Below are 14698 nucleotides of genomic sequence, written 5' to 3'. Positions count from 1 at the left end.
GTAGCCTTGAAACCTGATAAACAGCTTCAAGAGAGTAAGTGTAGATGCCAGAGCACCGTAAATTAAGGGAAAAAGTGATGAAGAAAAAGTATAGACTAAAAGTATAAAGCACTGGTTCAAAAGAGTTGGAAAAAATACAATAGAGAAAAGAACTTACATTTTCTGTTTTGATGTATGAAACACCTGTCCATATTAGAAGGCACAAGGGAATATATGCTAATGAAGTTAAGGGAACAGTTATGGAACACCTGTTGTGTCCCAAGCATTGTGCTAGGGTCTTTATATATTTATTTACGCGATCCTTACAACCCTGAATTCCTATTTTAGGACAGTAAAACTGAGACTCTCAAAGATTAAATGCTACCCAAGTAACAGGTAAAGGGGAAATTTGAAACTAAGACTAATCCAAGTCAGTATTCTTTCCTTTTCTATTAAAGAGAACCACTTAAAAGCCTAAAAAATACATATATATTAAGCTCAGGAATAGGCACCCAGGATTTTCTATCCTATTTGGCTACACTTTGGCTCTTCTTCCTGTTCCTCAAAACATAAGCATTCCCTCAGATTAATTACCGCACCCTTTGTTCTGTATCGTGTAAATATTTCACCCTTGGAAATTTCATTTATTTCCATGCTGGCTTCACATAAGCATCATTCCCAAATAGGTATTTCCCTGACCTTTTTTTTAACTAAGCTTCAGCTGTACTAGATGTCTTCCATTTGCCACCACCCCCCACCCCCACCCCTCCCCTCCACCTATTCTCCACTCTTCATCCAGCTCTCTACCAGGAGGCTAACTTCATCAGCTGGGCTACCAAGGCTTCAGACTGGGTTTGACAAAGAGCACTGTGGCAGGAGATTAGCGGGAAGGAGGAGAACGAGATTGAGGTATTTATTACCTGGCCCCCTCCCTGTGGCACTCCCCTCCAGTCAGCTGTGTCCTTTGAGCCATGGTCTCAGATTCTCCCAAGGTGACACTCTCTCCTGGCCTCTCTCCTTCTGGGTTCTAGTAACCACTCACTCCCCTTGGCCCTTGGCCCTTCGGCCAAACGGCAGAAACAGCTCTGCTCTTGCTATACCCTGTTCACATGTTTGTAACTAGCCCTTTATTAAAATATGTCTTAAATCATGCCATCTCTTTTGTGGTGAGACGTCGACCACACATCTACGCATCGTTAAATGCCTAAACATTCCCCCTTAGATGCTCTGCCTCAACTCAAAATTGACTTGCTTACTACCAAATTTATCTGTTTTCAGAAACAGTCTTGCTTCCCTCAAATAACTACATGATACTATATTCATCACTTGTTGCCGGTGTTAGTCGCTATCGAGTCAATTCTAACTCATGACAACCCTATGTGTGCAAAATGTGTGCAAGGGTTTTCAAAGCCGTGGCCTTGCAGAAGCAAATTGCCAGGCCTGTCTTCCGAGGTATCTCTGGATGAGTTCAAACCACCTACCTTTCAGCTAGTAGTCAAGCACTTAACCATCTGCACCACCCAGGGACAAAACTGAGTAATTTTACCTAACTATGCAGTTCTACTCTGACTTACAGGGTCACTATGAGTTGGAATCAACTCAACAGCAATGGGTTTGGTTTATTTTTTTTATGGCTCCCCCCTTATCCGTCACATCAAGTCCTATTGGATTTTATATAATGGTATTGCTTATATGAGCCCCTTCTGTTCCTGCTGCTACTACCTGTTTGAATATTTCTCAAGTAATGCCTCAATTCATACAGCAAGACCTAGTCTTCCTGCCTCATCTTTTCCCCTATAATTCAACCTAAATCTACTGAAATACTATCTTCATAACACCCCCTACTCAAAACCTTCCAAGTCTTCCTGTTTCCCAAATGTCTAATTACTAAATCTGGAGATTCAATTCACAAGCTAGTCACAACTCTTAATGGCATCTCCTGTCAATGTCTTGTTTACTCAGTATTTTCTAAACATGCTTTGAATTCCAACACTCCACCCACCTATTCATGATATTTCCCTCAGTCTGCAGTGCCTTTCACCTAACTCCTATCTGCTTATCCAAATCTACCATCTGTCCTCCTTCTGTATCCTTTCTCTAAATATTCCCTGATCCTGTACACTGGACTGACTTCTGAAAATTTCTTTGAATTTGTAAATAGTGCTCATTTGGCCTTTTACTATTTTGTATTTTGAATATAATATATATTTTTGTCTCCATATTCAAACTGTTAACTCCTTGAGGGAAAGAAACGTTAAAAACAAAGACTTGCAAAGTATTTACTGATATATTCTTGAAAACTCAAGTACAGGATTAAAAAGATATAGTAAAAACTGTCTATTAAGGTCAAAGATGAAGAAGCGTATCCAAGACAGCTTAATCTCAGTCAAGTTAAAGACTTCTATCAAAGCTTATCTATTACTGAATGCATGAATATAAACTTGTTAATTTTAAAAAATTAATTAACAAACTTTTCATAGTTATGTAATTTTTAAAAGTAAAAAACTGCATTTTCAAGATTTTAGTATCTTTCTTGGTAAGGAATACAAGTGACTACCTCCCCATCCCCAACTCACCCCATCAGCTTATAAACCAGGCCACCTGGACAGGTGGAGTATGAAGTCACCGGGGAAACTATGGAAACCCTGGTGCCATACTGGTTAAGAACTACGCCTGCCGACCAAAAGGTCGACAGTCTGAATTCACCAGGCTTTCCTTGAAAACCCTATAGGGCAGTTCTACACTGTCCTATAGGATCACTAGGAGTCGGAATTCACTTGACAGCAACAGGTTTGATTTTTGGTGGGGAAAGTATTTCAGGCCTGCCAGAGTCGAGACCACCCTTTATCAACGCTTCATTACTATTTCTCAAAACAAAAAAAAAAAAAATTTTTTTTTTTTTTTTAAACATTACTAACCTGGGAGGCGGAACCAAGATAGTGGAACAGACAGACACTTCCTGCGAGCCCTCTACAACAAAGACCCGAAAAAACAAGGGAAACGAGTATATTTGTGACAAGCTGGGAGCCCTGAGCATCAAAGGCAAGCTTAGACAACCAACTGAGGGGCAGGGGGAGGAAGAGACCATTCAGAAGTGGAGAGGAGTTACGACCTGAATCGTGGGGAGCCCTCAGGCAGGATTCCTGGAGCCCCGGCGGTGGGCTCCTACTAGGGTTTGGCCACAGTTTCCTCTGGGAGAAGCAGCCAGCCACACAGCCCACTCACACCTCCGGAATCGAGGAGAACGGCACTCTCAGAAAAAGCTAAGTACTTGCGTACATTTTACCATGCCCTGCCTCCACCCCCGCCCCCAAGCCGGCTTCAGTGGCTGAATCCCTGGGCCTGAGAGAGACCCTACTAAGCACCTAGAGCCATCCTCCCGGCCTAGAAGAAGGAAAAAATTTGTAACTGGGGGGAAAAGATAATTTGCTAGCTCCATTAACCGGAGGAGCTCAGGACAGGCGCAGCTCCTGTCCAGGCATACACCGTCCATGGCCTTGAGCACTCTTCCCTTCTGTATGGACCTGTGTGGGCCTATTTCAGCAGAATAGGCCCTTGTTGGCAAACTCCAACCATTTCAGCTGTGTGGTAGAGATGTGGGTGTTTCACCTCTGAGTTGCTTTGACTATTAAACAAGGTCCTCACCTACCCACATCAGGGACGTAAGGACTGGAAGCTTCACTCAGGTCAACCAGCCACCTGAGACGGGTCCAGAGATAACTGGTACCTCCCAGTCCTTACAACCAAAAACGTTGGGTGCCCATGGTCCCTCTGCAGAACCCATCCACCAGCACGCTCTAGGGAACAGAGATGCGTTTTCCTCAGAGACACTTGGGGGTCGGTTCTTAGCCGCCTGCCTTGTTCAGAGCATGACCCCCTGCTGAGATCAGATACGGGTATATAAGCCAATCACCCCTGCCCCTCTAAGACTGTAGGACAGAGCCCGTACCACACTATGATCAGTTACCTGGAAACCTGAGCTGAATTCATACAAGAAAATTTAATGGACTCCTAGACTGATATGCCTGATAACAGGTCTAGCCAGCTGGGGGCAGGACACCAGAGCTCCAAAGAAGAAAATAAGCTAGCTCACTCAAGCAACCCATACGGGTATACCAAAACAAAACAAAGCAAGAAACTACGACACATTAAGGAAGCATAAACTAATACAATAACTTACAGATGGCTCAGAGACAACAGTCAATATCAAGTCACATAAAGAAATAGACCATGTCCACCTCAACAGGCACTCAAAACAAAGAACCCAGAGATCTTCTAGGTGAAAGTGCATTCCTGGAATTACCAGATGCAGAATACAAAAGTTTAATATACAGAACCCTTCAAGACGTCAGGAAGGAAATGAGGCAATACGCAGAACAAGCCAAGGAACACAGAGATAAAGCAACTGAAGAAATTAGAAAGATTATTCAGGAACATAATGAAAACTTTAATAAGCTGGAAAAATCCATATACAGACAACAATCAGAAATTCAGAAGATTAACAATACAATTACAGATTAGACAACTCAACAGAAAGTCAGAGGAGCAGAACTGAGCAAGTAAAAGCCAGAATTTATGAACTCGAAGATAAATATTTGGCACTAATATATTTGAAGAAAAATCAGATAAAAGAATTAAAAAAAAATGAACAAACCTTAAGAATCATGTGGGACTCTATCAAGAGAAATACCCTACAAGTTACTGGAGTACCAGAACAGGGAGGGATAACAGAAAATACAGAGAAAATTGCTGAAGATTTGATAGCAGAAAACTCCCCTGATATTCTGAAAGATGAGAAGATATCTATCCAAGATGCTCATCGAACTACACATAAAGTAGATCTCTAAAGAAAGTCACCAGGACATATTATAATCAAACTTGCCAAAACCAAAGATAAAGAGAGAATTCTAAGAGCAGTGAGGGATAAATGAAAAGTCACCTACAAAGGAGAGCCAATAAGAATAAGCTCGGACTACTCGGCAGAAACTAAGCAGGAAAGAAGACAATGGGATGACATATTTAAAAAATTGAAGGAAAAAAATTCCTACCAAGAAACATATATCCAGCAAAACTGTCTCTTAAATATGAAGGTGAAATTATGACATTTCCAGATAAACATAAGTTTAGGGAATTTTTAAAAACCAACCCAAAACTACAAGAAATACTAAAGGGAGTTCTTTGGAAGAAAATCAATAATATCAGGTATCAACCCAGAACTAGGACACTGGGCAGAGCAACCACAAGTCAACCCAGACAGGGAAATCCAAAAAAACAAAGCAAGCTTATAAAAAAAAAAAGCCCCAAACAGGGTAACAGCGATGTTATTATATAAGAGAAGACAACATTAAAAAAATAAAGAGGGACTAAGAAATGTAATCTTACACCTTCCATATGGAGAGGAAGATACGGCAATACAAAGAAATAAAAGTTAGTTTTAAATTTAGAAAAATAGGGGTAAAAAATAAGGTAACCACAAAGGAGACAAACCATCCTACTCATCAAAATAAAATACGAGGGAAAAATAGAGACTCAGCAGAAACAAAATCAATAACAACAAACATGAGGAAAGGACAATATATAAAGAAAATCTACTCAGCACATAAAAGCAAGTGGGAAAAAGAAACTGTCAACACACAAAAAAGACATCAAAATGACAGCACTAAATTCATACCTATCCATGATTACCCTGAATGTAAACGGACTAAATGCACCAATAAAGAGACAGAGAGTGGCAGAATGGATTAAAAAACACGATCCGTCTATATGCTGCCTACAAGAGACACACCCTAGACTTAGAGACACAAATAAACTAAAACTCAAAGGATGGAAAAAATGTACCAAGCAAACAACAATCAAAAAACAGCAGCAGTAGCAATATTAATTTCTGACAAAATAGATTTTAAAGTTAAGTCTATCAGAAAGGATAAAGAAGAACACTATATAACGATTAAAGGGACGATACACCAAGAATATATAACCATGTTAAATATTTATGCACCCAGTGACAGGGCTGCAAGATACATAAAACAAACTCTATCAGCATTGAAAAGTGAGATAGACGGCTCTACAATAATAGTAGGAGACTTCAACACACCACTTTCAGTGAAGGACAGGACATCCAGAAAGAAGCTCAATAAAGACACTTAAGATCTAAATGCCACAATCAACCAACTTGACCTCGTAGACATATACAGAACACTCCACCCAACAGCAACCAAGTATACTTTCTTTTCTAGTGCACATGGAACATTCTCTAGAATAGACCACGTATTGAAGCAAGCCTTAGCAGAATCCAAAACACTGAAATATTACAAAGCATCTTCTCTGACCATAAGGCCATAAAAGTGGAAATCAATCACAGGAAAGGCAGGGAAAAGAAATCAAACACTTGGAAACTGAACAATACCCTCCTCAAAAAAGATTGGGTTACAGAAGACATTAAGGATGGAAGAAAGAAATTCAGAGAATCCAATGAGAATGAAAACACTTCCTATCAGAACCTTTGGGACACAGCAAAAGCGGTGCTCAGAGGCCAATTTATATCAATAAATGCACACATCCAAAAAGAAGAAGGGGCCAAAATCAAAGAATTATCCCTACAATTTGAACAAATAGAAAGAGAGCAACAAAAGAAACCCACAGGCACCAGAAGAAAACAAATAATAAAACTTAACTAAATGAAATAGAAAACAGAAAAACAATTGAAATAATTAACAAGACCCCAAGCTGGTTTTTTGGGGGGAAAAAAAAAAATCAACAAAATTGATAAACCACTGGCCAAACTGACAAAATAAAAACAAGAGAGGAAGCAAATAACCCAAATAAGAAATGAGATGGGCGATATTATAACAGACCCAACTGAAATTAAAAGAATCATACCAGATCACTATGAAAAACTATACTGAAACAATATTGAAAACCTAGAAGAAATGGATGAATTCCTAGAAACACACTACCTACCTAAACTAACACAGAGGTAGAACAACTAAATAGACCCATAACAAAAGAAGAGATTGAAAACGTAATCAAAAAACTCCCAACAACAAAAAAAAGCCCTGGTCCGGATGGCTTCACTGCAGAGTTCTACCAAAGTTTCAGGGAAGAGTTAACACCACTACTACTAAAGGTATTTCAGAGCATAGAAAAGGATGGAATACTACCAAACTCATTCTGTGAAGCCACCATGTCCCTGATACCAAAACCAGGTAAAGACACCACAAGAGAAGAAAATTATAGACCTATATCCCTCATGAGTGTAGATGCAAAAATCCTCAACAAAGTTCTAGTCAATAGAATTCAACAACATCAAAAAAATAATTCACCATGACCAAGTGGGATTCATACCAGGTATGCAGGGATGGTTCAACGTTAGAAAGACAATTAATGTAATTCACCACATAAATAAAACAAAAGACAAGAATCACATGATTTTATCAATTGATGCAGAAAAAGCATCTGACAAAGTTCAACACTTGTTCATGATAAAAACTCTCAGCAAAATAGGAATAGAACGAAAATTCCTCCACATAATAAACGGCATTTATACAAAGCCAACAGCCAACATCACCCTAAACGGAGAGAGCCTGAGAACATTCCCACTGAGATCGGGAGCCAGACAAGGATGCCCTTTATCACTACTCTTATTCAACACTGTGCTGGAAGTCCTAGCCAGAGCCATTAGGCTAGATAAAGAAATAAAGGGCATCCAGATTGGCAAGGAAGAGGTCAAAGTATCTCTATTTGCAGATGACATGATCTTATACACAGAAAACCCTAAGGAATTCTCCAGAAAACTACTGAAACTAATAGAAGAGTTCAGCAGAGCATCGGGATACAAGATAAACATACAAAAATCACTTGGACTCCTCTATGTGAACAAAAAGAATATCGAAGAGGAAAAAACCAAATCAATACCATTTACAGTAGCCCCCAAGAAGATAAAATACTTAGGAATAAATCTTACCAGAGATGTAAAAGACTTATACAAAGAAAACTACAGTACACTTCTGCAAGAAACCAAAAGAGACATACTAAGTGGAAGAACATACCTTGCTCATGGATAGGAAGACTTAACATTATAAAAATGTCTACTCTGCCAAAAGTGATCTATGCATTTAATGCACTTCTGACCCAAATCCCAACGACAGTCTTTAATGAGATGGAGAAACAAATCACCAACTTCCTATGGAAGGGAAAGAGGCCCCGGATAAATAAGGCATTACTGAAAAAGAAGAACAAAGTGGGAGGCTGTACTTTACCTGATTTTAGAGCCTATTATACCGCCACAGTAGTCAAAACAGCCTGGTACTGGTACAACAACAGATACACGGACCAATGGAACAGAATTGAGAACCCAGACATAAATCCATCCACATATGAGCAGTTGATATTTGATAAAGGCCCCAAAACTGTTTAATTGGGAAAAGACAGTCTTTTTAACAAATGGTGCTGGCATAACTGGCTATCCATCTGCAAAAATATGAAACAAGACCCAGACCTCACTCCACGCACAAAAACTAACTCAAAATGGATCAAAGACCTAAATATAAAATCTAAAACGATAAAGATCATGGAAGAAAAAATACGGACAACATTAGGAGCCCTAATACGTGGCATAAACTGTATACAAAACATTATAAAGAATGTAGAAGAAAAACTACATAACTGGGAGCTCCTAAAAATCAAACACCTATCCTCATCCAAAGACTTCACCAAAAGGGTAAAAAGACTACATACAGACTGAGAAAAAGTTTTTAGCTATGACATTTCTGATCAGCGCCTGATTTCTAAAATCTACATGATAAAAAATGGGCAAAAGATATGAAAAGACACTTCACTAAAGAAGACATTCAGGTAGCTAACAGATATACGAGGAACTGTTCACGATCATTAGCAATTAGAGAAATGCAGATCAAAACTACAATGAACCCCAACAAGGCTGGCATTATTCCAAAAAACACAAAATAATAAATGTTGGAGAGGCTGTGGAGAGACTGGAACACTTCTACACTGCTGGTGGGAACGTCAAATGGTACAACCACTTTGGAAATCGATTTGGCGCCTCCTTAAAAAGTTAGAAATAGAACTACCATACGATCCAGCAATCCCACTCCTTGGAATATATCCTAGAGAAATAGGAGCCTTTACACGAACAGATATATGCACACCCATGTTTATTGCAGCACTGTTTACAATAGCAAAAAGATGGAAGCAACCAGGGCGCCCATCAACGGATGAATGGATAAATAAATTATGGTATATTCACACAATGGAATACTACACATCAATAAAGAACAGTAAGGAATCTGTGAAACATTTCATAACATGGAGGAACCTGGAAGACATTAGCTGAGTGAAATTAGTCAGTTGCAAAGGACAAATATTGTATAAGACCACTATTATAAGAACTTGAGAAATAGTTTAAACTGAGAAGAAAACATTCTTTTGTGGTTACAAGAAGGGGGAGGGAGGGAGGGTGGGAGAGGGGTATTCACTAATTAGACAGTAGGTAAGAGCTATTTTACGTGAAGGGAAAGACAACACACAATACAGGGAAAGTCAGCACAATTGGCCTAAACCAAAAACAAACAAGTTTCCTGAATAAACTGAATGCTTCAAAGGCCAGCGTAGCAGGAGCAGGGGTCTGGGGACTATGGTTTCAGGGGACATCTAAGTCAATTGGCATAAATAAAATCTATTAAGAAAACATTCTGCATCTCACTTTAAAGAGTGGGTTCTGGGGTCTCAAACGCTAGCAAGCAGCCATCTAAGATGCATCAACTGGTCTCAACCCACGTGGAGCAAAGGAGAGTGAAGAACACCAAGGACACAAGGTGATTGATTACGAACCCAAGCGACAAAAAGGGCCACATGAACCAGAGACTACATCATCCTGAGACCAGAAGAACTAGATGGTGCCCGACTACAACCAATGATTGCCCCGACAGGGAACACAACAGAGAACCCCTGAGGGAGCAGGAGAGCAGTGGGATGCAGACCCCAAATTCTCGTAAGACCAGACTTAATGGTCTGACTGAGACTAGAAGGACCCCGGTGGTCATGGCCCCCAGACCTTCTGTTGGCCCAGGACAGGAACCATTCCCAAAGCCAACTCTTCAGACATGGATTGGACTGGACAATGGGTTGGAGAGGGATGCTGGTGAGGAGTGAGCTTCTTGGATCAGGTGGACACTTGAGACTGTGTTGGCACCTCCTGCCTGGAGGGGAGATAAGAGTGTGGAGGGAGTTAGAAGCTGGCGAAATGGACACGGAAAGAGAGAGTGGAGGGAGAAAGCAGACTGTCTCATTAGGGTGGATGTAATTGGGAGTGTGTAGCAAGGTGTATATGGGCTTTTGTGTGACAGACTGACTTGATTTGCAAACTCTCAGTTAAAGCACAATAAAAATTATGAAAAAAAGGTCAAAAAAAGATTACTAATCTGTAGTTATCATCACAAAGCAAATTTATACGTTTAAATAAACATGTCCATTGAAAACATTTCAAAACATATTTGGTTTTTCCTATATAATTTAAAAGAACATTACTATTACACATAAACTCTATGAGGGAAGTGTAGACTATTATTTTATTCTATAAAAAGGTGAATAAAATATCCCACAATAAATACAATAAAATAGCGATCGTCTTATACAGAAAATGAGATGTCTAGATGTAAATCATTTTATGATTTTAGTACTCCCACCTAGATAACATCATGAACATTGTTTCTAGTATAGACATATAGATAGGGGTATATAGGAATAAAAGAAGAAAAACTTCAATGTGAACATGCAGAGAACTGACGTAACAAGTCAATAAATATAATTGTGAACATTTTGTAGATTGCTATAATCTAAATGATAACACAGGAGCATTCCAGGAAGTGTCTCCTAGATGTCCAAAAGGAAATCTTATTCTATACGGATCTCATTTTCTGCAATTCAGAAAATAAAAACTGCTATAGTCACCCTGTGAATGTTCTTTTCCTTCTCCTCCCGGTCAGCTTCTTTTCCAAAACCTACACCTATCTGGAACTTAAGTTACAAATTTGTATCATCACAAGAAATGAACCTGATCCTAATCCACTATCTAAAAGGAAACATGTAGTAGGGTAATTCATAATAATCTTTGTTTATCTGTATATTGACTAGATGTCAGAAGAATGAAAATTTATTCAGATGTTAACTTATTTAAAATATGCATTTGATTCTATAATGAGAAAGAAATTTTAGCTCAGACTAGCTGATTCTAAAACTAATCCATGAATACTAACAACCCTTACAAAGTTATATTAGAATACATGAATTCACATGGAATTAAATATTGAGAGGAATTTCTGAGGTACTTTTATACTATTTTAGAATAAGGTAAATTATTTACTAATAGCATTTTCTTTCAGTCTTGAGAAAATATAAATCAAAAAAATACTACCAAAAACTTTTTTAGAAATCATGTAAGTAAACTGTTCTTTTACCCAACTTTTGCATATCCTCCTTTTCAAGGTCATAATTATTCAAGTCTGTGCCCTGCAAATGACATCATCACCCTCAGAATTCAAGGAGATGAGTTAAATTCTTTAAGTGTTACATTCATTTCCTATTTAGAGTTACATTCTTACCTGAGTTACTTTAAATTAATGAAATTTTTATAATCAGCTGTACAACCAATAAGATTTGACTGACCTGCTCTGGTATTTTAACGTGATAAACATCCTTATCTATTTCTGGAAATTTGACACTAGTTTTAAATTGGTCAAAGGTTCCAATTTGCTACCAAAAGCATAATTCTTTTTTTTTTTTTTTAATTAAAATATCTTCCAGAAATTTCAAACAGGTTCTACTTTTTTTGCATTCAACTTAAGCTAGCACAATAGCCCTGGCGGCACAATGGTTAAGTGCTCAGCTGCTCACTGAAAGGTCAGAGGTTCAAACCCACCAGCCACTCCAAGGGAGAAAGATGTGGCAGTCTGCTTCCGTAAAGATTACGGCCTTGGAAGCCCTGTGGGGCAGTTCTACTCTGTCCTTGAGGGTCGCTATGAATCATAACGGACTTGACAGCAGCGGGATTTGTGTTTGGTTTAAGCTAGCACACTTTTGTCTGTGTGTGTGTTATTGGTGAGTGCTCTGTTTAATTATGCTCCTATAATAAAATCAGTTACAGTGTCTACAAAATACCATCATACATATTACATTTAACTGTTCTACCTTTTTTCTTAAGAAGAAAATTCATCTATGCCACTATGCTTCTAGCTTCAGACAAGAAAACTCTCAAAAAAAAAAAAAACGTATCTTCCTGTCACCTGCATCTTCTACTGTAAATCCGGTACCACCCCAGACTATAGTCATGAAGCTTATATGAATGTTTGCCTACCTATTTTGATTACCACCTCACCTAGGGTTTGCTGGCACTGCTGTCATCATTGCTCTCAACAGCAAGGTATCTTTCAATCCCTTGGGCTCAACAAAACATAAAATTAGGTAAAGAACAGCTTTAAACTGGAAACAGCTAGTAGTTCTAGGGAGTGCTAACGGGCCTCAACGAGCAAAAAGACATCACATATTCAAGATTTTTCAGCATGAGAGTTTACTACATTGATAGAAATACAGCTACATATTTAAGAATTTTTACTAGAGTTGAGACCAAGTATATGGGTTCTTTTTCTCCATTAATACTAAAAACGTTTTAATACTTACTATAAAATAGTGACTACAATCCTCTGGTAAAACACTCTGTTTTCGTTATTATCAATGGCAAAAGTGGAAAGATTTCTCCAAGAAGTATAGTTATTAATCCCCAATTAAACATACAACTATCTCACCAGAGGCAGACTGAAATACCAAGATTTCTAAGACACAAGGGGAATAGGCTAGTTGAAGATGTTTCTTCCCTAAGAAAAGAGGGGAATCATACTGCTCCATCAACACTGATTTAAAGAAGCTCCTAAACTGCTATAGGATAAAAATACACTATTTTTTTTAATGAAAAGAAAATGTTACCCTCATATGACTGGCCTACTGACCTCTAAAATAACAATTAGCGAGTATGTGCACTCTCAGAAAAAAACACTAAAAAATAATTGTATTTACGGAGCTGTAATTCTGTCCTTAGGGCCTATGACATGAGACTCTGTTATACCTCAAAGAATCAGAATGTGCAACTCTTATATCTACATAAATTACCTTCAGCAAGAGATGTGTCACTGGTTTCCAAGCTATACTAAATAGTATTAAAAAGAAGTTCTTCAGGGTATTATTCAGCTGGCAATAGTAATGCTGAAACTTACAAAACGAGGAGGTTATAAATAATGAACATGTTTAAGACGTCTACCTGTTTCCACATTCTCGGTCTCAACTTCTTGTTCTTCCGCCACATCTTGCATCATGTAAGTCTCCTCACCATAAACCAGAACCTGGGCTGCATAGCCCTGCTCTAATCTGGCACTTGGAACTGGCTCCACAATCACTGCTGGGTATTCAGAAACCTTGCCACTTTCCTACAAGAGCAAATTTGAGAAACAATCAACCTTTTTATTCACACATTCTAAATTCATTTACAAACCCTTGAGCTCATACAGTCTCAGGCAGTCCGCACAATCGGTTTCATGTATTACAAATGTAAAAACCAAAACAAGAAACAAAGGGCTAATGTTAATAATCTTTTCAAGTCTCAAGAGGTGGGACATAGATTTACAATTTTCAGTAATCAGGGCTTTAGGATTAAGACGGCCGATTAAAAACATGTATACAATGTCAAGCCCACTAAAATGACAGTAAACAACTTTTTTTTTAGACATAAGCCCACGAGGACAAAGAATACAGGACAAGAGATAAGAGCAACAAAACCTTGGAAGTTTGAAAGCAAACAGATGAGTATTAAGTGGGTTAGCCAAATCACAGCCTGGGGGCAGAAAAAGGAAAGAAACAAGAGACTTTACATTGGAGAATCCATAGAAGGTAAGAACAACAATTACTTATGGAAACAGAGGAACAACAAAGGGTGGACAAAGAGGAGGAGGTTAAACAAGAAAGATTAAATGAAAGCTGCTTGAAAAACCATTTAACTCCTAGCCCTCTTCTTCCGTCATTATGTCCTCCACCACCTCAACAGAAGACGAAGGAGTTACTTTCTGAAGAGGGAAAAACAACAGGGGCTTTGAGGTGTAACAGGCAGATTTGCTATTATCAGCCCTGTATCAAACAGTTTGCACTCAGTTTTTCAGTCCTCTGCTATTAAAAATGAACAGACTGCCAAGTATCACCAGGCAACTGAGGAAAAGCCTCTAACACAATACATCCATATATAAACACACACACACATCCATATTTCTCAGAGAGCTAAGACGTTACATCCATAAAAGAAGAACAGAACACAGTTTAATAAACAAAACAAACCCACTGCCATGAGGATGATTCTAACTCATAGTGATCCTATAGGACTGAATAGAACTGCCCCATAGAGTTTCCAAGTAGCGCCTGGAGGATTTGAACTGCCAGCCTCTTGGTCAGCAGCCATGGTACTTAACCACTACACCACCAGGGTTTCCACAGAGTTCTTAGAAATTAAAAACACAGTAGCTGAAATGAAAAAAAAAAGTAGAGCTTGGGAGATAAAATTGAGGCAATCTCCCAAGAAGCCGAGGGGGGGAAAAAAAAAAAAACCAAAGCAATGAAAAATAGGAGGGAAAAGATAAGATTATTAGGACACCAGTCTAAAAACTCC

General features: G+C 38.6%; 1 protein-coding gene across 8 annotated transcripts in view; it reads right to left on the bottom strand.

Moving 5' to 3' along the window:
* Nucleotides 1-14698, bottom strand: part of ELF2 (E74 like ETS transcription factor 2) — a 127794-nt gene that overhangs the window by 58332 nt on the left and 54764 nt on the right. For 5 of the 8 annotated variants that reach the window (XM_049885268.1, XM_049885263.1, XM_049885264.1 and 2 more), the window contains one exon: nt 13307-13472. The exons of 1 other annotated variant lie outside the window; for it this stretch is intronic. In XM_049885268.1, coding sequence (XP_049741225.1) covers nt 13307-13472 — 166 coding nt within the window. Of the gene's footprint in view, nt 1-13306; nt 13473-14698 lie in introns of those variants that run through there. 2 more of the 8 variants (XM_049885272.1, XM_049885271.1) reach the window with 2 other exon arrangements.

Source organism: Elephas maximus, chromosome 5, assembly GCF_024166365.1.
Source record: "Elephas maximus indicus isolate mEleMax1 chromosome 5, mEleMax1 primary haplotype, whole genome shotgun sequence".
Classification (NCBI taxonomy): domain Eukaryota; kingdom Metazoa; phylum Chordata; class Mammalia; order Proboscidea; family Elephantidae; genus Elephas; species Elephas maximus.
The sequence above is the reverse complement of the archived record's forward strand: the minus strand, read 5'-3'. Positions and strand labels throughout refer to the sequence as shown.